We start from the raw sequence: 25,791 nt of genomic DNA, 5'->3' as shown, positions 1-25,791 counted from the left end.
TTAATCATATTAATTAATTATAAAATATTTTAATAAAAGCATTTCAATTCAGAAAATTGATAGATTTGATTCAAAAATAAAATTCAGTTATATTTAAAAGCTTATCCACCAGGAAAGAGTCAAAATGGCAGACGAAGACTCTGTTTTAAATCCCGCGAAAAGGATCAAATTAAACGACAAAGACAGTGCCGATGGTATTGACATATAGCCGTCATGTATACAAGCTTTTACAAAATATTGTAAATATATGCTCATAGTAATCGAAGTAATTTAGGTTGTTGTAATCTTCAGTGATATGCAAAATATATTGATATTGGGTCAGATTTGTTTGTGCATCTAGGTTAAAAACCACTAAACTAGGTAAATACTTAACGATTTGTGTTTCACCTCGAAATTGAAGATCAGCAGTCAATATGTTATTCATGTTGATCTTTATTTTTTACTCAAATTCCAGTTTTGTTACAATCTGCATTACATTTTAAAGCAGTACAATAGTCTCTGCGCTGTGGTCTCAAGTAAATTATTGTTGGAATTAATATATATATATATATATGTATATATATATATATATATATATATATATATATATATATATATATATATATATATATATATATATATATATACACTGTAACTCCAATATAGTGCGGTCCGTTATAACGCTCATTCCAATATAACGCGGGGGGGTGCTTGGATCCTGTTTTTTCTCCAACCTTCCATTTCTGATTCAAATCCATGTTATGCAACTTCATACATTATTTTCAGAAAATTCAAAGAGGCCAGCGAACACAGCTTGATTGCTTTATCCGTCCGTTTAACTGATTTTAATCGATTAGAGGTTAAACGACACTTGACAGCTAATTGGTGTTAATCTGTTGTGTAATGTCAATAAAGGTGTGAAAACTCGCGAGTCCGTGTTTATAACATGAATTCCCTATCAGAGCGGTTCAGTGCGCTAATTTCAATAAGGCAAGTGCAAGCGGAATAATTATCAAATTAAAGTTATTTAAAACGATTACCTGTTTATGTTTTGTATTTATCGTGTATTGTATTTCATTGTATAAACTATGGCTGTGTAAGTGTGTTATCGTTTATTATATGCTACACATGCTTGATAAATAAAAATATCTGTGTGTGTGTTTAATGTTTCAGTACGTATACGAAAAAGAAATTTAAAAATCTTGCGTTTTATTAACATGCTAACGCAGTGTAATAGTTAACAGAGATGCACTTAAATTTGTGCCCGTTCAGGGTTTTTTTTTACTAAGAAAGTGACGCCGATATTCGGCGTCTTCCCCTACCAGAATGTTTCCCCTAAAAATACCATTTCCCCTCCAAAAATATAATTTTTCCCCAAAATATAATATTTTACCCTCAAAGAAATGTTTTTTTTTCTTTTGGGAAGTCGACACTTATCCAATGTGTACCATGTACAACGATCTCGCTCTCTCTCTCTCTCTCCCGACGAACACTCAAATCTGGGAATCCCAGTTATTCTATATATAGCTCTTAAATTACGTCATGGAAACCGGGCAACTAATCGTATTAATCATGTGACTATTTTACTGGATTCCGGTCTTGCGCGAGAAGGGTGTTTCGTCAATTAATTACCGGAAACCAGTCGAATTTTCATCCGGGTTATGTGAAAGCCAAGATATAAACGTTAAAACAGAAAAAAGTCTCACAATTGGCGTTCATACACGAACAAAATAAAACGTTCGGACTCGGAAAATATTAATTGCGTTGACGCATTTTTTAAGAATGAATCATCAAAAACCGTTGAAACCCAGCAGGATTCGGAGGTACATGTAATCAACATCGATTAATACTGTCGGATTATTGTGAAAGTGAAAGTAGACAATCGGCAGCTGCCGCAACTTTCCCTTCTAATACTGTAGCAGATCTAGATCGTCAACCCATTCATCATGAAATTGAAATCATAATATTGACATCGTTCTCCGGCCCCAGTTGAAAACATTTCCCATTATTAGATCTACACCTGCAACTTTATTTAGGACTTTGACTTTAATATCATACTTGTTCATGTGTTTAAGAACAAAAAGGTCAGAGACATGCCTCTTTTTCTAAAAAAAAACCTGAAGTCTGTAGGTGAGTTATAGACATTGAAATGAACAGTTTTTATTTTTTCCCCAAATATGTCTCTTTCGCGCTCGATTTTCCCCTTTTACCCAGCGTCCAACGTCTTCCCCTTTTTCTAAATAAAAACCCCGCCGTTATCAGAAAGTCCACGGAAAGCACGTTTTTAACATGCTGCGTATGACGTAATAAAATATTTCTTTGTACATGTATCGTATTGCATTCAATCAAAATTTGAATTCGCTCGTCCAATGAAAGCTGTGTCCCATAATGCACTGTACTAATTTTTCTGAAAATGGCGTAGGCATATGAATTTGTTTACGAAATTCGTAAACATATTTCTTGTCATAAATGTTTAACATTATTTTTTCGTAAGTGATTTTGTAATTATATCGGATTATCGGATAAATGTGCACATTAGAAAAGCGATATGTATACTGTTATCGTTCGATTCGGTTTATATGCATGTATTTGCGGATGACAAAACAGCATGACAATACACAGGACCTATATTATAGGCTATACATTACCTGTTTTATAGCCCTCTTAAATAAATAAGCTTAAAACTTATGACGCTGTCCGTTTATAATGCTGTTGCGTGGCTTGGACCCCGTCTTCCGCGTTATATTGGAGTTACAGTGTATATATATATATATATATATATATATATATATATATATATATATATATATATATATATATATATATATATATATATACATAACATTGTTATATTACAGTTTGATTACAGTCATAATAATTTTTACAAAAAATAAAACCAATATTTATATATTTATCATGTAAAACATATGCGCCTATTATATGCTGTGTAATTGTAATTCTGAAATTTGGCTATGAGTAAAGTTGTCTTTCAGAAACTGGAGATAATTTGGCTATAGATGACAGAAAAAACAAACCTCATGGTAACTCTGACATAAATGATGTCGCCAAGGGCACAAATGAAAATGGTAATTGTTTCTTAATCTTAATGTGTGCAGCATGTATATCCAATTTGTTCTTGTTGTTGGAAGAATACTGTTGAAGTATGTGGCACCAGTGCTCCAGCTAGGATTTGAAAAGGGCAGAGTGGGGGGCTATTTTGTCTAAAGGGCACTTACAACGCCGCGCAGAATTGTATCAAAAGGGCACTTTCGCTGGCGTATCTGGAATGCTTCCTGTTGCATATTAAGAATATATTATTGCCATTATTATTGAACCATTCAAATACAATGTCTACAATGAGGAATTAATTAATTAGGATGTAATAAGAGATTTATAATTATCAAATGTATAAAGAAGGGGAGGGTTTGGTCTCGGAAGGGCAGGGCGGGGCTGTGTAAGGGAAGGGCTGGGTGCCCTTCCATTTAGGCCTAGCTGGAGCACTGCGACACTGAGTACAGCAAAACTTGTGTCACTTGCAATTAAGTTAAAATAATGTTCTTCTAAAGATAGAAACACATTTATACTTTTTTTTTACCAATGTCACGCTACATACTGGTAAGTGGTCTTACATATTTTTTTGGTTGTTATGAGTTTATCCATGTTTCAATTTGTAATCAATCAGGAATTGCAAACCAAGAACACAACCCTGACCCTGAGGATGTTGATGCTGCTGAGAACGATGATTCTGCTGATGATGAAGATGACAATGCCAGTGATATCAGTAGCATCAGTGGCCTGTCAGAACTGAGTGGAGAGGAGACATGGGCGGCAAAGCCAGCTGGTATTTAGCTTTAGTGTATTTGCTTGTACTTCTTATTGTTCTGTAATAATTGAATGTATTTTCTGTACTTTAAAGTTTAGAAGATAGGTTAAGTTAAAAAAAGTAAGTCAAACTTATTATTCAATAGACATATTAGGCCTGCAGGGGTGGCAAAATCTAAAAAACTATACTTGTCCACACACAACCATTTAGGAAATTTAACTTGTCCATTGCTGAACTACACATGTCTGTTAATGTTTATATAAATTTTAAACGCATTTATTGATTAATGTAAAATAATGTGGAATAAATCAAAATGAGTATAATTTGCTTATTTTAGTTATAGTTGTATTTCCATGGTACATTCATTATAGGAGTATATGTGTTGTGTACTGAGAAAACTTGTCATAATGCTTGTGCGTAAAGTGTCGTCCCAGATTAGCCTGTGCAGTCCACAGAGGATAATCAGGGATGACACTCCGCTTTTATGACATTTTTCGTTGCAATGAAGTCTCTTTTTAGCAAAAAATCCAACTGTGGCCTAAAGTGTCGTCCCTGATAAGCCTGTGCGCACTGCACAGGCTAATCTAAGATGACACTTTCCGCACATGCATTATGCCCAGTTTTCTCAGAACAAGAATTAAACAATATAAAGACTATCTCAAACTTTTAATCTTGCAAAGCCATGTTTTAATTATCTTAGTTTGATACTTTTATTTTCGTCTGATTGTAAAAATAAAAAAACAGTCTGTACACTGTCTAACAGTCGGGCCGAATGTTGAAAATGCGGCATGCTCCCGGTCTCTTACAGAATAAGGGAGATCACTGCGCGGGAGAGTGCCTGTATTTTTGCTTGATTGCTCCGCAAATAGCACTGACAATGTAATCGCGTGTCTACATCCGGTTTTGTAAAACTTAATTATGGCGTTAATGCAGTGTATTTTTTTGTATTCCTGACCCGACTGGTTGTCCACGGACAACTTAATTGAAAAATATCAGTTGCTCAGACAAGCAAATGTACGACTCAGGCAACTCGAACATTTGATTTCGCCACCCCTGCAGCTTAAAAATTTGCAATTTGTACATACAGGTTTGTTTGGTAACTTAGGAGCACAGCCACATGTCAATTATGTAAATAAAAATAAAAAGAAGCTAAGCCAGACTGGATGCAGACATGGATATTGATAAACTGTCTGTATGTTGGTCATTTAATATGTTCAAAACAAAAACATATAATCACATTATGAGGAATAACAGTATGAACTCATTTTGCTTCATTTATTTCGCTGAAAAAAAGTTGAATGTGGCAATATAACATAATGTCTTGTTTACCTGCAAAAACTTGTCATAAAAAATGACAGCTTTGTTTACTGTAGGTTCCATATCGTGGGTGTACAGATGCATGTCAGATGGAGTGGACCCAAGGGAACTGCTTGGCAAGTTGATGCCTAGGGGTTCCTCGCTGGCAGAGGAGCTTGACGAGATCACCATGTGGAAGCTGATAGTGAGCATAGTCAGCGAGCCACCGCCCCGTCAACGGCTCGACATGTACACCACCCTCGAGCACGCCCAGGAACTGCTGTGTCATTGTAACAAGATCATGGTGCTCACTGGGGCTGGGGTGAGTACCTGATGTGGTACAGGGGTGTCTATGTTTACCTTGATTTTTGTTTGAGTTTGAATGCAAATTTAACAGTATTTCCGTCTTATAACTCCTTGCAGTTCACCTACTAATACAGTTAAACCTTATCTGGTAACCTTTGTACAACACATTTTGAAAACATATATAATAACAATATGCTTTTCATGTTAAGAATATGTTGTACTTTGTTCACTGGACAAGTCTTAAATATATCACCCATGATGATTTAGAGATTTCACACAGAAAATAAGTTAAATTAGATTAACATCATCAATTTTGTCATTTCCAGGTTTCTGTGTCATGTGGCATTCCTGATTTCCGTTCCAAGAATGGCATCTATGCTCGCTTAGCAGTAGACTTTCCGGACCTGCCTGATCCACAAGCCATGTTTGACATCCGCTACTTCAAGCAGGAAAAAAGGCCCTTCTTCAAATTTGCAAAGGTTGGTATAATGTTCCACTCAACAACAAGGGCTGTTTGTAAAACATGCATGCCCCCCATATGGGCTCTCGGTTGTAGTGACAGCCATTGTGTCAGGGTTTTTTTTTAGAAAAAGGGGAAGGCGCTGGACGCTGGGTAAAAGGGGAAAATCGAGCGCAAAAGAAACATATTTGGGGAAAAAATAAAAACTGTTCATTTCAATGTCTATAACTCGCCTACAGACTTCAGGGTTTTTTTTTAGAAAAAGAGGCATGTCTCTGACCTTTTTGTTCTTAAACACATGAGCAAGTATGATATTAAAGTCAAAGTCCTAAATAAAGTTGCAGGGGTAGATCTAATAATGGGAAATGTTTTCAACTGTCTGGGGCCGAGGAACGATGTCAATATTGTGATTTCAATTGCATGATGAATGGGTTGACGATCTAGATCTGCTACAGGAAGGGAAAGGTGCGGCAGCTGCCGATTGTCTACTTTCACTTTCACAATAATCCGACAGTATTAATCGATGTTGATTACATGTACCTCCGAATCCTGCTGGGTTTCAACGGTTTTTGATGATTCATTCTTAAAAAATGCGTCAACGCAATTAATATTTTCCGAGTCCGAACGTATTATTTTGTTCGTGTATAAACGCCAATTGTGAGACTTTTTTCTGTTTTAACGTTTATATCTTTGCTTTCAAATAACCCGGATGAAAATTCGACTGGTTTCCGGTAATTAATTGACGAAACACCCTTCTCGCGCAAGACCGAAATCCAGTAAAATAGTCACATGATTAATACGATTAGTTGCCCGGTTTCCATGACGTAATTTAAGAGCTATATATAGAATCACTGGGATTCCCAGATTTGAGTGTTCGTCGGGAGAGAGAGAGAGCGAGATTGTTGTACATGGTACAAATTGGATAAGTATCGACTTCCCAAAAAAAAAAAAAACATTTCTTTGAGGGTAAAATATGATATTTTGGTGAAAAATTATATTTTTGGAGGGGAAATGGTAGTTTTAGGGGGAAAATTCTGGTAGGGGAAGACGCCGAATATCGGCGTCACTTTCTTAGTAAAAAAACCCCCTGTGTGTGAATATGTTTTTTGTCACTGTGACCTTGACCTTTGACCTAATGACCTGAAAATCAATAGGGGTCATCTGCCAGTCATGATCAATGTTCCTATGAAGTTTCATGATCCTAGCCATAAGCGTTCTTGAGTTATCATCCGGAAACCATTTTACTATATCGGGTCACCGTGACCTTGACCTTTGACCTAGTGACCTGAAAATCAATAGGGGTCATCTGCGAGTCATGATCAATCTACCTATCAAGTTTTATGATCCTAGGAATAAGCGTTCGTCAGTTATCATCCGGAAACCATTTTACTATTTCGGGTTACCATGAACTTGACCTTTGACCTAGTGACCTCAAAATCAATAGGGGTCATCTGCGAGTCATGATCAATGTGCCTATGAAGTTTCATCATCCTAGGCATAAGCGTTCTTGAGTTATCATCCGGAAACCATTTTACTATTTCGGGTCACCATGACCTTGACCTTTGACCTAGTGACCTCAAAATCAATAGGGGTCATCTGCGAGTCATGATCAATGTACCTATGAAGTTTCATGATCGTAGCCATCAGCGTTCTTGAGTTATCATCCGGAAACCATTTTACTATTTCAGGTCACCATGACCTTGACCTTTGATATAGTGACCTGAAAAATCTTCAATGTACCTATGAAGTTTCATGATCCTAGGCCTAATTTCTTGAGTTATCATCCGGAAAACTATTTTACCATTTCGGGTCACTGTGACCTTGACCTTTGACCGAGTGACCTCAAAATCAATAGGGGTCATCTGCGAGTCATGATCAATGTACCTATGAAGTTTCATGATCCTAGCCCCAATCGTTCTTGAGTTATCATCCGGAAACCACCTGGTGGATGGACCGACCGACAGACCGACCGACTGACATGTGCAAAGCAATATACCCCCTCTTCTTCGAAGGGGGGCATAGAAATTAGGGGCACTCATAATACTGATTTTTTCATATATATTTCCATCTGAATATCAGTGATCAGACTTCTACGGAAGCACAAGCAGCCAACAATTTCACCGGTTACTAGCAATCTTTGCACTGGCTACTTTTCCCCGAAATATAAATTTCAAACAGACGCATGCATTCAACCACGTTTTCCTAGACCGAGACTCATGTTATGTTACGTTTTCAGGAGATCTTCCCAGGTCAGTTTGAGCCCTCCACATGCCACAAGTTCCTCAAGCTGTTGGAGGACCAGGGCAAGCTGCTGCGCAACTACACCCAGAACATAGACACTCTGGAGCAGGTGGCCGGCATAAAAAATGTCGTCCAGTGCCATGGTAACTGGGCTACTTACATTTATTGCTTTATTGTAAAAGCTGTCGATACATACTGGTTTGAATAAATTATCATTGAAATATTTGCACATAACTGTAGATGCTTTGTTGAATAATAAAATGAGCATAATTAAATGTGTAATGCGAAACAAGTTCCAGCTTCATTTCAGCAGTGCCCATGTATTTCATGTTAATCTTGTTGATAACCCATAAAATGCATGCAAAACTTATGGTGCATGTGTAATTGTGGATGTATTGATTTTTGCATACACGCTTTCTAGTGCAGAGAAGATTGAGATCTTTTGATTTTTATTAAAAGTTTTGTAGTACATTTAAACAAAATTATACTGCAAACATTTTGAATTGACATTTCATCTTAATTATTTTCAAATCAAACACGCTGTATCTTTATTATTACCGTCTTTTACTATAAGTTATTACTGAAACAGTTATTGTACTGTATACTGATTCAACGGAAAATCCTAACAAAACTGGAATTAGTGTTGGTTGTTATGAAAACACGCTCAGAATGCGATGTTTTGACAACATTGTTTAAAATGTGAGAACGCAACTCTTTGCCAATATTGTCAATAATTACAGGTAAAACTTTGTTCTGAATCTCATTATTGTTTAAATAAAAGGTTCTAAAAAATATAATGGAATATATAATGCAATATAAACATATAGGGCTGTTACACTCTTACAATGTGATTCATTAACTATGACACTAACATAACAGGATGCTAAGATAATGGTTTTTTATAATAAACCAGAGGTTAAACAAGCAGCCATATATATTTATGCAAAATAGAAAATAGCGCTTTTTAGACTTTACAATAATTAAATTATTTATTACTAGAATGGGTTAAAGGCCCTATAAAGGTGACGATCCGTAATTATTTACCGATTTTTAAATATTTTTTTCATATTTTATGTACACAGGTTATCAAAAAACAATATATATATGCTATTGGACATTACCATAAAAAATCAGCAATACAATTTGTTTTGAGCTCAAAATACAGTGTCCTCCAAGTCAAGTGTGTTTACAAACAATCAGTTTATTTACATCACCGTTTACTCGAAAAAGTGAAAGTTACTCCGGTTACCAAAAATATATCGTTGATTTTAATCGTTTTCCTGTTTCACTCACAAAGTAGGTCTCTTCTAAATTGTTAAAACATTTGTAGTGATCTAATAAGTTTCTTTCTGCCTGTAAAAAGTTGGTTAAAATAGAATTAAAATTAAATTTTCTTTCGGCTATTTTTAGCATACGTCACCACTTTGAGGCTACACATCACGTTAGTTGCAAAGATGTAAACATTTCTTCCAATTATGGAACGTGTATTGCTTCCATAATTTTTGACAATGTTGCACCTAAGCTGTGTAATTAGCATTTTTTATGCAAGAGTAAATGAAATCCGGAAAAAATCAAACCAGTTTATATGCATAATAATTGGATTTGTCACCTTTATAGAGCCTTTAAATTTGCAAGGTGAGATAACAAATGACAACAAATTTTGAACAGCAGTCACTAAGAACTTCAATAACAGGAAAATTACGGGACACGGTATATAAAGTGTCTTAATTTTTGGACTCCTAGAAGTCTGTTCGGACTCCTAAATTTAAAAAGTAGGGACTCCTTACTCATATAAGTGAATGTCAAACAGTGATCATATATAATGATAGAACAATTTTATTGTGTCCTCATTCCCAAAGTTTTGGAAATAAACACACACAAAAACTGTTTTACCAGTATGCACCAACTATGGCGCTTGTTTAAAGGTCAATGTCACAATTTTGAAATAGGCTTTTAATGTAGCATCAGTTACTGATTGCTTACACATACATGTACCTCCTATATAGCTTACGTTTGGCATTATTTAAGGAACACTACACTTGTTTCTGTGTTCATTGACATATAGCTGGGGCATCTCTGTCCATCAGACAGTTTTAGCTTTTCTAGTTTTTAGCTCGATTATTATATATAAAATATATATAGTGGAGCTATCTTACTCACCCCGGCGTTGGCGTTAGCGTCTGCGTTAGCGTGCAAATGTAAAAGTTTTCGTACTACCCCAATTATTTTCTTTGTCCATTGACATATTGCTTTCATATTTCGAATACTTGTTTACCAACATCACCCCAACCTATAAACAAGAGCAGACAACTCTATCAAGCATTTTGTCATAATTATTGCCCCTTTTATACTTAGAATATGCATGTTATTGATAAATCTATGTTAAAGTTTGCGTACTACCCCAAATATTTCCTTTATTGCATTTATATGTTGCATACTTGTTTACCAACATGACCCCAACCTATAAACAAGAGCAGACCACTGTATCAAGCATTTTGACATAATTATGGCCCCTTTTACACTTAGATAATTGAACATTTTGCTTAAATTGCCATAACTTCTTTATTTATGATCACATTTTATTATTACTTTGACAAAACAACACTTACCTGAATACCACAATGGATTCCACCCAAACAATACCCCAAGCCCCTACCCAAAATCCCCCCCCCCCCACAAACCCCCAACGCCTCCCCCCCCCCCCCCCCCCCCCCAATTTTTTTTTTAAACATCATCTTATAAATTACCCCACCCCACATTGTAACCCCCTCTCACCCCACTACCCCACCACCCCAGATTTTTTTTATGTCCCCCACTATAGTAGTAGGGGACATATTGTTTTGCCCTGTCTGTTGGTCTGTTGGTTGGTTGGTTGGTTTGCACCAACTTTAACATTTGCAATAACTTTTGCAATATTGAAGATAGCAACTTGATATTTGGCATGCATATGTATCTCATGGAGCTGCTTATTTTGAGTGGTGAAAAGTCAAGGTCAAGGTCGTCCTTCAAGGTCAAAGGTCAAATATATGGGTCAAAATCGCTCATTTAATGTACACTTTTGCAGTATTTCAATATTGAAGATAGCAACTTGATATTTGGCATGCATGTGTATCTCATGGAGCTGCACATTTTGAGTGGTGAAAGGTCAAGGTCATCCTTCAAGGTCAGATGTCAAATATATGTGGCCAAAATCGCTCATTTTATGAGTACTTTTGCAATATTGAAGATAGCAATTTGATATTTGGCATGCATGTGTATCTCATGGAGCTGCACATTTTGAGTGGTGAAAGGTCAAGGTCATCCTTCAAGGTCAGAGGTCAAATATATGTGGCCCAAATCGCTAATTTTATGAATACTTTTGCAATATTGAAGATAGCAACTTGATATTTGGCATGCATGTGTATCTCATGGAGCTGCACATTTTTAGTGGTGAAAGGTCAAGGTCATCCTTCAAGGTCAAATATATGGGTCAAAATTGCTCATGTAATGTCACTTCTGCAATATTGAAGCTAGCAATTTTATATTTGAAATGCATGTGTTTCTCATGGAGCTGCACATTTTGAGTGGTGAAGGGTCAAGGTCAAGGTCAAACGTCATATAGGGGGACATTGTGTTTCACAAACGCATCTTGTTTCCTTTTTTTTTTTTTGAAAGATCGTCTAATAAATTATTGAATATGAACAATTTCCCCATGATGGCTTATGTTATACTGTCAAGCACTTGAATAGTCGAGCGCGCTGTCCTCTGACAAAGGTAATGGGGGCTTTATAGAGTCACTTTGTCAGTCTGTCTGTCTGTCTCAAAATTTCTTCCGATCTTCGCCAAACTTGGTCAGAAGTTGTATATAGATGATGTCTAGGTAACATTTGAATATGGGTCATGCCGGGTCAAATACTAGGCCACTGGGTCACTTAGTGTGTTTTTAACCGAAAGTTTGTCCGGACCATAACTATGTCATTATGCCCCCCTTCGAAGAAGAGGGGGTATATTGCTTTGCTCATGTCGGTCGGTCTGTCGGTCCGTCCTCCAGATGGTTGTCAGATGATTACTCAAGAACGCTTGTGCATAGGATCATGAAACTTCATAGGTACATTGATCATGACTCGCAGATGACCCCTATTGATTTTGAGGTCACTAGGTCAAAGGTCAAGGTCACGGTGACCCGAAATAGTAAGATGGTGTTTGGATGATAACTCAAGAATGCATACGCGGCCAACAGGGCGAACTCTGAACAATATAACTGAAGCAACTAGTCTGTAATCCTTAATCTATAATTATCAGTCCAATGAAACATCATCCTTTGAGTAAAATAAAGTGGATCAGTAAAAAATATTATCAGAATATGATTTTTAGCCGGATTTTTTTCGAAAAAATCTCGGCTTATAGATTGATGTTGTCGGGGGGGCGGGCGGGCGGGCGGGGTGGCGGCGTGCTCGAAAATGTTAAAGTTCTTATTTCATGGTATAACTTTGGTATGCTTGGACCTAGAGCCTTCAAACTTGACATGAAGGTTGGCCAGGATTAACAGATGACCACTGGTCATTTCAAGGTCATTCATTTGAAGGTCAAGGTCACTGTGACCTTCAATATAAAAAATGTTAAAGTTGTTATAACTTTGGTATGCTTGGACCTAGAGTCTTGAAACTTGACATGAAGGTTGGCCATAACTAGTTAGTAACCACTGGTCATTTCAAGGTCATTCATTTGAAGGTCAAGGTCACTGTGACCTTGAATGTAAAAATGTTAAAGTTCTTATTTCATGGTATAACTTTGGTATGCTTGGACCTAGAGTCTTCAAACTTGACATGAAGGTTGGCCAGGATTAACAGATGACCACTGGTCATTTCAAGGTCATTCATTTGAAGGTGAAGGTCACTGTGACCTTCAATATAAAAATGTTAAAGTTGTTATAACTTTGGTATGCTTGGACCTAGAGTCTTGAAACTTGACATGAAGGTTGGCCAGAACTAGTAAGTAACCACTGGACATTTCAAGGTCATTCATTTGACTATCACAGACTATCATTCAAGCTTGGATCATATTTATGTGTCCAATCTATCTGCTAGAACTGGTGTGATAGAAACCTTTTGGAGTGATCATAAGGCTGTCTGGATTTCTGTGTAGGTATGTGAAAGCAAAACAATAAATAGTATTATTTCATCTAAGTTTATTTTCTTACATTTGATAATGAAATTGATGGAAACTTCAAACAATATGTTACTAATTTGCTAATAAAAAAATTGAGATCAAACTTTCCTAATTGTCAATTCAAGTTCATATTTGTGACCTTAAATGTTATTGTTGTTCATGTATATGCATGCATTCAAAACATAACACAAGGTTTGCTCATGCCTTGAAAAGTACTTACATTTCATTTTGACCTTTGAACAATATTTCAGTAATTTAAGTATTGCATTGACAAAAACACGAAAGGTACTTTCCTGTCATTTAAATCAAAAATCCGGCTTCAATGCGGTCATCTCCGACCGCGGAACTCTTGTTTTTGTATATTTTGTATATTAAATATTTTGTTAATGTTTAATTTTGTTGATTAATATAAATATAAGCAGGACAGGGGAGGTAATACACTATTATATTTTTCCTATATACAGTGGAAACAAATGCAATAAGTTAAAATTTCATGTTTAATGAATAGAGGATATCACCCCCCCCATTTTTTTTTAAACATCATGTAATAAATTACCACACCCCACATTAAACCCCCCTCTCACCCCCCACCCCCCCTACCCCCCCACCCCTCCTACCCCACACCCCCCATTTTTTTTAAACATCTAATAAATAACCCCACCCCACATTATACCCCCCTCTCACCCCCACCCCCCCCCCCTACCCCCCAACCCACCCCCACCCCCCAATTTTTTTTTTATGTCCCCCACTATAGTAGTTAGGGACATATTGTTTTTGCCCTGTCTGTTGGTTGGTCTGTTAGTCTGTTGGTTGGTTGGTTGGTTGGTTGGTTGGTTTGCGCCAACTTTAACATTTGCAATAACTTTTGCAATATTGAAGATAGCAACTTGATATTTGGCATGCATATGTATCTCATGGAGCTGCACATTTTGAGTGGTGAAAGGTCAAGGTCATCCTTCAAGGTCAAAGGTCAAATATATGGGTCAAAATCGCTCATTTAATGTACACTTTTGCAGTATTTCAATATTCAAGATAGCAACTTGATATTTGGCAAGCATGTGTATCTCATGGAGCTGCACATTTTGAGTGGTGAAAGGTCAAGGTCATCCTTCAAGGTCAGATGTCAAATATATGTGGCCAAAATCGCTCATTTTATGAGTACTTTTGCAATATTGAAGATAGCAACTTGATATTTGGCATGCATGTGTATCTCATGGAGCTACACATTTTTAGTGGTGAAAGGTCAAGGTCATCCTTCAAGGTCAGAGGTCAAATATATGTGGCCCAAATTGCTTATTTTATGAATACTTTTGCAATATTGAAGATAGCAACTTGATATTTGGCATGCATGTGTATCTCATGGAGCTGCACATTTTGAGTGGTGAAAGGTCAAGTTCAAGGTCATCCTTCAAGGTCAAATATATGGGTCAAAATTGCTCATGTAATGTCACTTCTGCAATATTGAAGCTAGCAATTTTATATTTGAAATGCATGTGTATCTCATGGAGCTGCACATTTTGAGTGGTGAAGGGTCAAGGTCATCCTTCAAGGTCAAACGTCATATTTTTAGGGGGACATTGTGTTTCACAAACACATCTTGTTGTTTTTTTTAAACATCTAATAAATTACCACACCCACATTATTACCCCCTCTCACCCCCACCCCCCCCACCCCCTCCCAATTTTTTTAAACATATTATAAATTACCACACCCCACATTATACACCCCCTCTAACCCCCCCCCACCCCCCCCTTTTTTTTTTTAAACATCTAATAAAATTACACAACCCCACATTATACACCCCCCTCCCTTCCCCCTACCCCCCACCCCCCACCCCCCCCCCCCCCATTTTTTTTAACATTAATAAATTACCACACCCCACATTATACCCCCCTCTTACTCCCCCTACTTCCCCTACCCCCCCACTCCCCACCCCCCCAATATTTTTTTTTTTAAACATCTTATAAATTACCACACCCCACATTATACCCCCCTCTCACTCCCCCTTGATCATGACTGGCAGATGACCCCTATTGCTTTTCAGGTCACTAGGTCAAAGGTCAAGGTCACAATGACTCGAAATAGTACAATGGTTTCCGGATGATAACTTACAATAGGTCAAAGGTCAAGGTCACAGTGACAAAAAACGTATTCACACAATGGCTGCCACTACAACTGACAGTCCATATGGGAGGCATGCATGTTTTACAAACAGCACTTGTTTATCTTTAGATTTTAAAATGACTTGGTGCATTTGTTCACCATCATTGGACGGTGTGTCACGCAAAAGAATTATGTCGATGTCTCCAATGTTAAGGTCAGACTTTGAGTTAAAAAGGTCAAATGCTTGTCCAGGCCATAACTTTGTTGTTTATTGTGAGACTTTAAAATCATTTGGCACATTTGTTCACCATCATTGGACGGTGTGTCGCGCGAAAAGAATTACGTCGATATCTCCAAGGTCAAGGTCACACTTTGAGTTGAAAGGTCAAATATGGCCATAAATGAGCTTGTCCAGGCCATAACTTTGTAGTTCATTGTGAGATTTTAAAATCATTTGGCACATTTGTTCACCATCATAGCACGGTGTCTTGCACGAAAGAATTACGTCGATATCTCAATGGTCAAGGTCACACTTTGAGTTCAAAGGTCACAAATGGCCATAAATGAGCTTGTCAGGGCCATAATATGTTGTTTCATTGTAAGATTTTAAAATCATTTGGCACATTTGTTCACTGTCATTGGACGGTGTGTCGCGCGAAAGGATTACGTCGATATCTCCAAGGTCAAGGTCACTCTTTGAGTTCAAAGGTCACAAATGGCCATAAATGAGCTTGTCGGGGCTATAACTATGTCGTTCATTGTGAGATTTTAAAAATCATGAAGCAAATTTGTTCACTACCATTTAACGATTTTTCGCACGAAAGAATTATGTCGATATCTCCAAGGTCAAGGTCCCACTTTGAGTTCAAAGGTCAAAAATGGCCATAAATGAGCTTGTCCGGGCCATAACTATTTCGTTCATTGTGAGATTTTAAAATCATTGGCACATTTGTTCACCATAATTGGACGGTGTGCCGCGCAAAAGAATTACATCGATATCTGCAACGTCAAGGTCACACTGTGATTTCAAAGATCAAAAATGGCCATAAGTGATCTTGTCCGGGCCATAACTATGTCATTCATTGTGAGATTTTAAAAATTACTCAGTACATTTGTTCACAATCATTGGACGATGTGTCATGTGAATGAATTACCGGTATGTCGATATCTCCACGGTCAAGGTCACACTTGGAGTTCAGAAGTCAAAAATGGCCATAAATGAGCTTGTCCAGGCCATAACTGTCATTCATTGTGAGATTTTAAAATGACTCTGTACATTAATTTTGTTCACAGTCATTGGACTGCGTGTCATGCGAAAGAATTGAGGAGTTCAAAGGTCAAAATGGCCATAAATAATAATGGCATAATAATTCTTTAAAATCGCCTTCAATAAGATGCTCTTGTTTTGTGAAGACAGCATGCAAAATAGTCTGTGTCAATGCGGCACGTGGGGGTATACAAAGCTCTAGTTTATTATCTAGTCTATTCTGAAGTTAGTTTATTGTAAAAGTTGCATCAATTTTCTTATTGAAATTTAAAGAATGTATGGATATTTGATAAGATGTATTGGAATTCTAATTGAACATAAGAACGTAACAAGTAAAAATGCAAATACATGTATAGTGCATTGTATCAATTTTAAAATCTCCCCCTTTCATTACAGGCTCTTTTGCAACAGCTACATGTATGGCATGCAAGTTCCGTTGCCTAGGAGAGGACATTAAAGAGGACATTATGAATCAGGTTGGTTGAGTACTTCCTGAGCTTAGGGTTTGAATTCAATTCTGATGTATAGTAGTGTATGGTTGGAACTGTTATATCGATGGCCCATTTTAAAGGTTATAACAGTAAGAAGTTTCGAACAGAAAGTAATAGTTTGTGCATTTGAAGTTGAGGATCAATTTTGTTAAGTTTTCAGCTCAAGCAGGAAGTTAACGGTCTTTTATTTGTGTTTGCATCTTGATAAAACTACAGATAAAGCAAGCATGCATAGACACCTTGCTTAAGATTCTATTTTTGGAGTGTGTGTGTCTGTTTCTAAAAATAGAAAAAGAGTTTTAATTACAATAACAATTACACGAGTTTAGATCTAGATATTGCACTGATATTTAATGATCAGGTAGTTCACACGAAGACCTAGATATTGCACTGATATTAAATGATCAGGTAGTTCACAAGAAGACCTAGCCTTGGATTGCTTGTGGGCCAGTTGTGTCAAGGTCAATTTCTTTTTTAAAAGTCTGTAAGTTGTGGTAAGTTTGCATGGACCTGATGGTATTGATGAATTGTATTGAATAGCAAGCTTAAAATGGACACCTATATAGCAGTGGTATTTGGAGCATTTAAATGAAAGGTCAATGCCACTGTAATAATATTAGAAAAAGGCTTACTGTAAAAATCTTCAGTTTGGATGGAGATGTAGCTTTGAAATCTTGTGTGTAAGTAGCTGAGATGACCTCGCTTGAAATTTCATTTGAGGCCATTAGGTCAAAGTCTCTGATACTCAAAATAGAAAAATGATTTCAGTTAACTAATTTGATTTTTAGCTCATCTATTTTTTGAAAAAAAATTATGAGCTATTGTCATCACCTTGGCGTCGGCGTTGGCGTTGGCGTCGGCGTCCGGTTAAGTTTTTCGTTTAGGTCCACTTTTCTCAGAAAGTATCAATGCTATTGCATTCAAACTTGGTACACTTACTTACTATCATGAGGGGACTGGGCAGGCAAAGTTAGATAACTCTGGCGTGCATTTTGACAGAATTATGTGCCCTTTTTATACTTAAAAAATTGAAAATTTTGGTTAAGTTTTGCGTTTAGTTCCACTTTTCTCAGTAAGTATCAATGCTATTGCATTCAAACTTGGTACACTTTCTTACTATCATGAGGGGACTGGGCAGGCAAAGTTAGATAACTCTGGCATGCATTTTGACAGAATTATGTGCCCTTTTTATACTTAGAAAATTGACAATTTTTGTTAAGTTTTGTGTTTAGGTCCATTTTATTCCTTAAGCATTAAAGCTATTGCTTTCATACTTGCAACACTTACTAACTATCATAAGGGGACTGTGCAGGCAAAGTAATGTAACTCTGACTGGCATTTTGACAGAATTATGTGCCCTTTTTATACTTAGAAAATTGAAAATTTGATTAAGTTTTGTGTTTAGGTCCACTTTATTCCTACAGTATCAAAGCTATTGCTTTCATACTTGCAAGATTTATGAACTATCATAAGGGGACCGTGCAGGCAAAGTTATGTAACTCTGACTGGCATTTGGACGGAATTATGGGCCCTTTATACTTAGAAAATTGAAAATTTGGTTAAGATTTATGTTTTGGTCCACTTTACCCCTAAAGTATAATAGATATTGCTTTCATACTTGGAACACTCACAAACTATCATAAGGGTACAGTAAAAGGACAAGTTGCATAACTCTGGTTGTCATTGTTACGGAATTATGGCCCTTTTTTGACTTAGTAACTTTTAATATATGGTTAAATTTTGTGTTTCGATCCACTTTACTTCTTAAGTATCAAGGCTATTGCTTTCAAACTTCAAATACTTACATGCTATCATGAGGTTACTGTACCTGGCAACTTGAATTTTACTTTGACCTTTGAATGACCTTGACTCTCAAGGTCAAATTATTAAATTTTGCTAAAATTGCCATAACTTCTTTATTTATGATAAGATTTGATTGATACTTTGATGAAACTACTCTTACCTGACATACCACAATAGACTCCACCCAAACCATCCCCCGTGCCCTCCCTCCCCCCCCCTCCCCCCTCCCCCCCCCTATTTTTTTTTTTTTTTTTTTTTTTTTTTTTTAAGATCATCTCACAAATGACACCACCACACCCTCACACTATACCCCCACCCCCCCCCCCCCCCAATTTTTTTTTTTTTTTTTTTTTTTTTTTTTTTTTTTTATTTTAAGATCATCTCACAAATTACCACCACACCCTCACACTATACCCCCCCCCCCCCCCCCCCCCCCCATTTTTTTTTTAAAATGGTTATGTTTGAAATACCGTCCACCCCCATCGCACCCAAAAACCCCCCCCCCCCCCCCCCCCCCCATGGCCCCCCCAACCCCCCCCCCCCCCGCCCTGATTTTTTTTTTTTTTTTTTTTTTCGCTTTTTTGGAAGATAATGTAATAAATGTCCACAACCCCACACTATACACCCCTCTTCACTCCACTCCTCCCTCCTTTGTGATTGAAAATGAGAGTCCCTTCACCTTTAAAAAGAAAATAGATGAGCGGTCTGCACCCGCAAGGCGGTGCTCTTGTATAATGAGGTTTTGCACTGATTTTATGCGTATAGGATTTTTCAATTTAGACCTTGCATGGGAGTTCCATTTGCCAGGGACCAGTTGGGTCAAGATTATGGTCACTGTTTCGAAAAATAGAAAAAGAAAAATAGAAAAAACTGCATGTGCTCGATTGCTTTAGTTTTATGGAGGTATTAATCTGAAATGTTGTATGCGACATATTTATTATATGTATTATTACTGTATGTTATGTAGCTTACATGCATTTCTAGCCAGAGAATGCATTTGGGACCTCATGGATCAAGGTCAAAAAGAAAAACTATTTTTGAAATGCTTGTTTTGTGGCGTTGCCACAGTTGCTCGTTTCTTAATATATTGTAGACAGATCGTTTTTTTCAATTAACTTTTTTGTCAAATTTAATTTCATTATCCACAATGTATGTTGCCTGTTATGAATTTGGGGAAACTGGTTGATGTATAAACCAGTCTGAAAGCAGCACATTTGATGATGATAATTTCATAATTGTAACTGTTTCTTTAGGTTGTTCCTTTATGCAAGAAATGTGATCCTCAGACACCCATGTCAATTTTGAAGCCAGACATTGTCTTCTTTGGTGAGAGCCTGCCTGAGCATTTCCATGAACAAATGAGGCAGGACAAGGAAGAATGTGACCTACTTATCGTTATTGGATCCTCATTGAAAGTTAGGCCTGTTGCTCTAGTACCTAGTAAGTGATTTTATGATGGTTTTGAAGTTTTTCTAGTAAGATATCTAAAAGAAAATGATTATTGGATGAAACTTTGTAAATGAGCCATGTGAGGATTGTGTCAGACATTGAGTTTTCATCAGAGTCCAAGGTCAGGTGGCTTTTACTAGGATTGTGTCAGACATTGAGTTTTCATCAGAGTCCAAGGTCAGGTGGCTTTTACTAGGATTGTGTCAGACATTGAGTTTTCATCAGAGTCCAATGTCAGGTGGCTTTTACTAGGATTGTGTAAGACATTGAGTTTTCATCAGAGTCCAAGGTCAGGTGGCTTTTACTAGGATTGTGTCAGACATTGAGTTTTCATCAGAGTCCAAGGTCAGGTGGCTTTTACTAGGATTGTGTCAGACATTGAGTTTTCATCAGAGTCCAAGGTCAGGTGGCTTTACTAGGATTGTGTAAGACATTGAGTTTTCATCAGAGTCCAAGGTCAGGTGGCTTTTAGTAGGATTGTGTCAGACATTGAGTTTTCATCAGAGTCCAAGGTCAGGTGGCTTTTAGTAGGATTGTGTCAGACATAGAGTTTTCATCAGAGTCCAAGGTCAGTTGGCTTTTACTAAATTAGAACAAAACTAAATAATGGAATTAAGAAGCACTTACATTATTACGAAAACACACTTGACTATATATTTTGTGTACACATGTACACACAGGCCAATGCTTAAAAAACAAATATTCATTCTCATCTGACAAATAGATGTAATATGCATTAAGTGCATTAGAATAAATATAGGGTTATATGAGCGTTATAGTGCACAATATGTTATTCCGGGACTACTATACTATATAAGCCTTGTTTACTTTACTGCAGCAGTTAGGGGGCAGTAGGAGTCACGCTATGGTTGAGTGGATGATTGTTCAATTTGATTCTTATTGTTGATGGAACTACTTTACCTCATCCACCTAGCAAAAAGTCTGATTTACATCACCTACCTTATCTTCAGTCAGATTCACAACTTCTACATTCCTACTTTGGGGTTCATATCACCTACTTAACCTACAGTCTGATTCACATATCCCATCAAATCTACAGTGCGACTTATACACTGTCTCATTCCCATCACCCAATAACGGACTAGAATTTATTGTAAATGCATGGTATGTTTTTTATTTACATGTAGTTTATGAAAAGGATTTATAATTAAAAGCCTGTTTTTAAAATATATTTTGATTGATGTTGGTTATTGCCAATCTGTGATATTGTAGCCTCCTTACCAGCAAATGTCCCACAGATTCTCATCAACAAGGAAAGGCTGCGTAACCAGAACTTTGACATTGAGTTGCTGGGAGACTGTGACCTGATAGTGGGTGAGCTGTGTCGCAGACTGGGTGAGAAGTGGGCGTCGCTGGCCAGGCAGGAGCCTATGACCCAGATTGACAGGTCAACCATTGCCACACCCCCAGTGTCCTCGCCTTCCTCTCCAGGAAGGGAGGAAAGTCTGACAGAGCCAGAAAGGAAAAATGTGATTTCTGAAAGTGTACGGACAGAGAACAGAACGGTTGCAAAAGAGGAGAAGGGCAGTGCTGACAATAATGAAAGAAATGGTGAAAAACATATATGTACTGAAAGCAAAGATCTCCCAAAATCTGGACAAGAATGTGATGATAGTGGCAACAAATCTAATGACCCAGTTTCCTTGATAACAGAAACCAGTTCTGCTGTTGAAGGAGATCACATAACCAAAAAATTTCAATCCTCGCCAGAAACACAAACTGCTGTAGAATCATCTAGCTTATGCAATAAACTTAATACTGAAACCTCAGGCTCTCATAATGTTGACACAGCTGAATCAAAAAGTGATCTTGGTTCTGAGACTGTTAGTGAAAAGCCATTAGAGACTTGCTCTGTTAGTGATACTCAGGTCCCAGGATCAAGCAAGGACTCTTTCGATGGTCTCAAAAAAATGAAGAATAAAATACCAGTTTACAGTTGCAATATCGCAGATCTGTTGAAAGGTATTTTTGTGGTTTATATATCTTTACACATTTAAAATCTTTATTTAATAAAAGTTTTGAAGTTAATTCTCTTGATCAAGAAAATTTGAAAATATTCAAAGAGCTATATTGCTTGTTACCTCTGTATGTCAACGCTCCTTAAATGCCTCCAGACAACTGATGCACAGTAAACTGTATTCTATTTTTCAGCTGACCAGTTTGCTTCATACCTCCAAACAGATATGTTTTCCCAATGGCTGAGTACAATTTGTCCTATCGGGTGTGGCATGCAGACAGTGAACATGACTTCAGTGATGAAGATCATGACTTTGATGATAAAGATTATGACGATGATGAGGCCATGTCTGATAGTAGTGACTACATTGACCTTACCTCGAGTGACGAGGCAGACTCGCCGCGCAAGCAGAAAACCAAGGAAGGCCCAGATGGACATGATGCGGATTCGAGTATTGTTATAGATTCTGATGGAGATTGAACATGTAGTTAGTGCTTTAGAAAGAAAGAATCTTCAATATCGGATTTTGGAGATAGTTTATAAATGAAAGGGAACTTTTTAGCAGTTTCCCTGTTTGAAGTTTGTACCAGTAAAGGTACCATTGACAAACTGATTTTTTTGGTCAATTTTTCCAATTCAAATAATGTTGTAAATTTCACTTCTTACTGTACCCAGATGAGACTTAATTTTACCTTATTGACATTTAATCTGGAAAAAAGGGTTATATGCATGTGTGTAGTGTTTCCTCAGATTAGCCTTTGCAGTCTGCAAATTAATCAAATCAATTACTGAAGTAATAAAATTGTCCATTAATCAATGAATAAGTCCAATGACAAGAGGTACGCTTGGTTGAAGTCAAATGATTGTTAAGTACAAAATTGTCAAACAAAATGGCAGACATTGTCAGCAAAGTGTGATTATTGTCCCCTATAAACAGTGGTGCCCAATGAGTTGGCATTATAAAACCTGGACAAATGTGCTTATTCCAATAGTATTTTTATATATATGAATTGTGTAAAAATGCTACTCTTTGGAAATGTGAAGCCCAAAATCGGCCTTAGTTATGTTAGGTGAAAAACCTGTATATTTTTACAATATTTCATTAGTGATTGATGTTTTATTTTCATTGGAAATGCATGCATAAATGTATTTACATCTTTGCATAGTAAAGGGGGTAGACTGGACTCACCATGGATCTCTGTCCTTCTATCCATTGACCACAACTTTTATGGTGGGTTTTTTTCCCAATGATATCTTTGACGCTTTCAAAAAGGTGCCTGTTGGTTGAAAAACATGGCTGCCAGGGGGCAAGGCATTTTTACTTAAATAACTATAATGAAAACAAATCAGCACTTTAAAAGTCACAATTATTTCCCAATCTTAGGAGCATTGGTCAGAGCATTTGTTTTAATGATATCTTGGATGAGTTTGAAAATAGTTCCAGTCTGTTGAAAAAACATGGAATTTGGTCCTTATATGGCTATAGTAAAACTTTAAAAGTTAAATTTATAGTTCACTCTTCATGAAACTTGGTGAAAACATTTGTTCTAATGATATCATGGGCTGCCCAGAACAGGTCAGTTCCTTTGTATTTCAGGTGAGCGACTTTGGACCTTGCAGATCCTTTTGTTTATTTTTGGGTAATTTAAATTAAATAATACACAACATAAATCTTATATTCGACTTGTTTGAACGTTATTTATTTCTGTTTCACAATCATGTATGAACTCAAACGTCCAGAAACATATCCCTTAAGTGCACACCCATCGTTATTTCTGTGTGAATGAATCTTCCTCAAATTTGTGAGTAATTTAAGCTTGTATTCCCCTTATCAGAACATATAAAGTGCGTCCAATGATCTGTGTAATGCATTTGTCAAAGACACTCAAAGAATTCAATACATATCCCTTGGGTACAACTTTAACAGATTCTGTTACCAAACTCATCTTTAAAGCATTGCTTTTTAAAAACATTTCTTTAGTTGTTCATATGCCGTGTTCTCAAAATAATATGAACTCATTTTGTGTTATATACCAAACATATGCAAATGGCATTGTTTATAACTCAGGGTGGAAATATTTATTATACTTGTGTACTTGTTTGAAAATGTTGTGCATTTTAGTCCGAAATCTCAAAATGAGTGCTTACCTTCTTATAATGTGTTTATTTTTTGCATTATAAATGTATGAACAATTTACTAATATATATTGTATGATTTATTAAGCAACCCCGTGATGTATCCTTTTTTGAGATGCCTGTTGAATGAAACCTTATTAAATTATGCAAATAAATTTGATCTAAGCGTTGCTTTGTTGTTTTAAAAAAAATCTTTACAACCATAAGGGCATTGGTTTAATATTTGGTGTGTATTTGGTTCGAATCGTGCCCCTATTTTTCATGGAACAAAACATGGTGGGTCTCAACATTTGTTTAGAGTGAAACTTTATAATTATAGAGGTATGTGTTATGTAGCATCATACTGTGGTCCTCATCAAAGTATTTGCAAATCATGCACCTGTGGTTATGAAATTTGCCCCACATTGGTGGTTTAAAAAATCATCTTTAAAATTGCAAGACCCAGAGGTTTGATGGATGACACCAACTATTGTGTGGTTGTCCTCGGCCATTTTGTTTTCAAATCATGTTCCTGGGGTCAAAAGATACTCTCGTTTCATAACCACATCAGTTGGTCAAAGTGTTGATTAAAAAACGCATGGCAAGTTAAAACTTTAAGCCAGTGAAGTTATAATACTGATTATGAGTGTTTGCAATATTTTTGAAGATCAATATTTCAACTCATGGTCCTGGTGTAAAATCGCGGTCACACTTTTGGTAAAATTTAAAGATCTTTATAGCTGAAATGCCCAATGGTTGGGGGGTCCACTGTCAAGCATGTTCAAATTATGTCCACTGGGTTCGAAATTTGCACCTTTGGTTCTCATGTGAGCAACCTAGGACAGTTGGTTCTCTTGTTTCATAACGCTATTTGAAAGAATGTGGTTGTTTTTGAAAATCAATGAATTAAATTGCTAATTACACGTGAGTAAATCTGAATTTTAAAAATTGTTCATTTCAGTTCATTATCAAATCTCGTTTGTGCTACATGTATGATAGAGATGTCGTAATAACCATAACCTTATAATATAAATTAATATATTGTATTAGGATACATATTTTAAAAGAATAACTGCAAATGTACACATTATTTGACACTCACCAGGGTGGTAGAGTGCCATGTTTAAAGTCCAAAATAGACGAAACAAAATGTGCAGTTTGTCATTCGACAGTTGGAAGGGAAACGGAAGCGTGGTCTGTAACCTTGCAATCTCTATCAAAGGTTTTTAAGTGCTGACCAAACAAAATCTTGTCGATTGAATTCTTCCCATTCTGACCGGACAATACATGCATGACTCCACAGTACATGGCTGGACACAGGACAAGGGACTA

At 36.7% G+C, this 25,791-nt stretch overlaps 1 protein-coding gene across 2 annotated transcripts; it reads left to right on the top strand.

The window, feature by feature from the left end:
• Positions 1–110: 110 nt before the first annotated feature.
• On the top strand, positions 111–24,646 carry LOC127866000 (NAD-dependent protein deacetylase sirtuin-1-like). 2 transcript variants are annotated; one of them, XM_052406174.1, is made up of 9 exons: positions 111–194; positions 2,973–3,065; positions 3,662–3,820; positions 5,176–5,420; positions 5,731–5,883; positions 8,101–8,248; positions 17,020–17,099; positions 20,171–20,357; positions 21,600–24,646. In XM_052406174.1, exons 1-9 carry the CDS (start codon positions 125–127, stop codon positions 22,382–22,384), a joined length of 1,920 nt encoding a protein of 639 aa, XP_052262134.1. In that variant the 5' UTR covers positions 111–124; the 3' UTR covers positions 22,385–24,646. The 2 variants fall into 2 exon arrangements, with proteins under 2 accessions (XP_052262134.1, XP_052262135.1); XM_052406175.1 differs by lacking the exon at positions 2,973–3,065 and having other exon boundaries at positions 113–194.
• Positions 24,647–25,791: the final 1,145 nt, after the last annotated feature.

The sequence above is a fragment of the Dreissena polymorpha genome, chromosome 2 (genome assembly GCF_020536995.1).
Source record: "Dreissena polymorpha isolate Duluth1 chromosome 2, UMN_Dpol_1.0, whole genome shotgun sequence".
Classification (NCBI taxonomy): Eukaryota; Metazoa; Mollusca; class Bivalvia; order Myida; family Dreissenidae; genus Dreissena; species Dreissena polymorpha.
The sequence above is the reverse complement of the archived record's forward strand: the minus strand, read 5'-3'. Positions and strand labels throughout refer to the sequence as shown.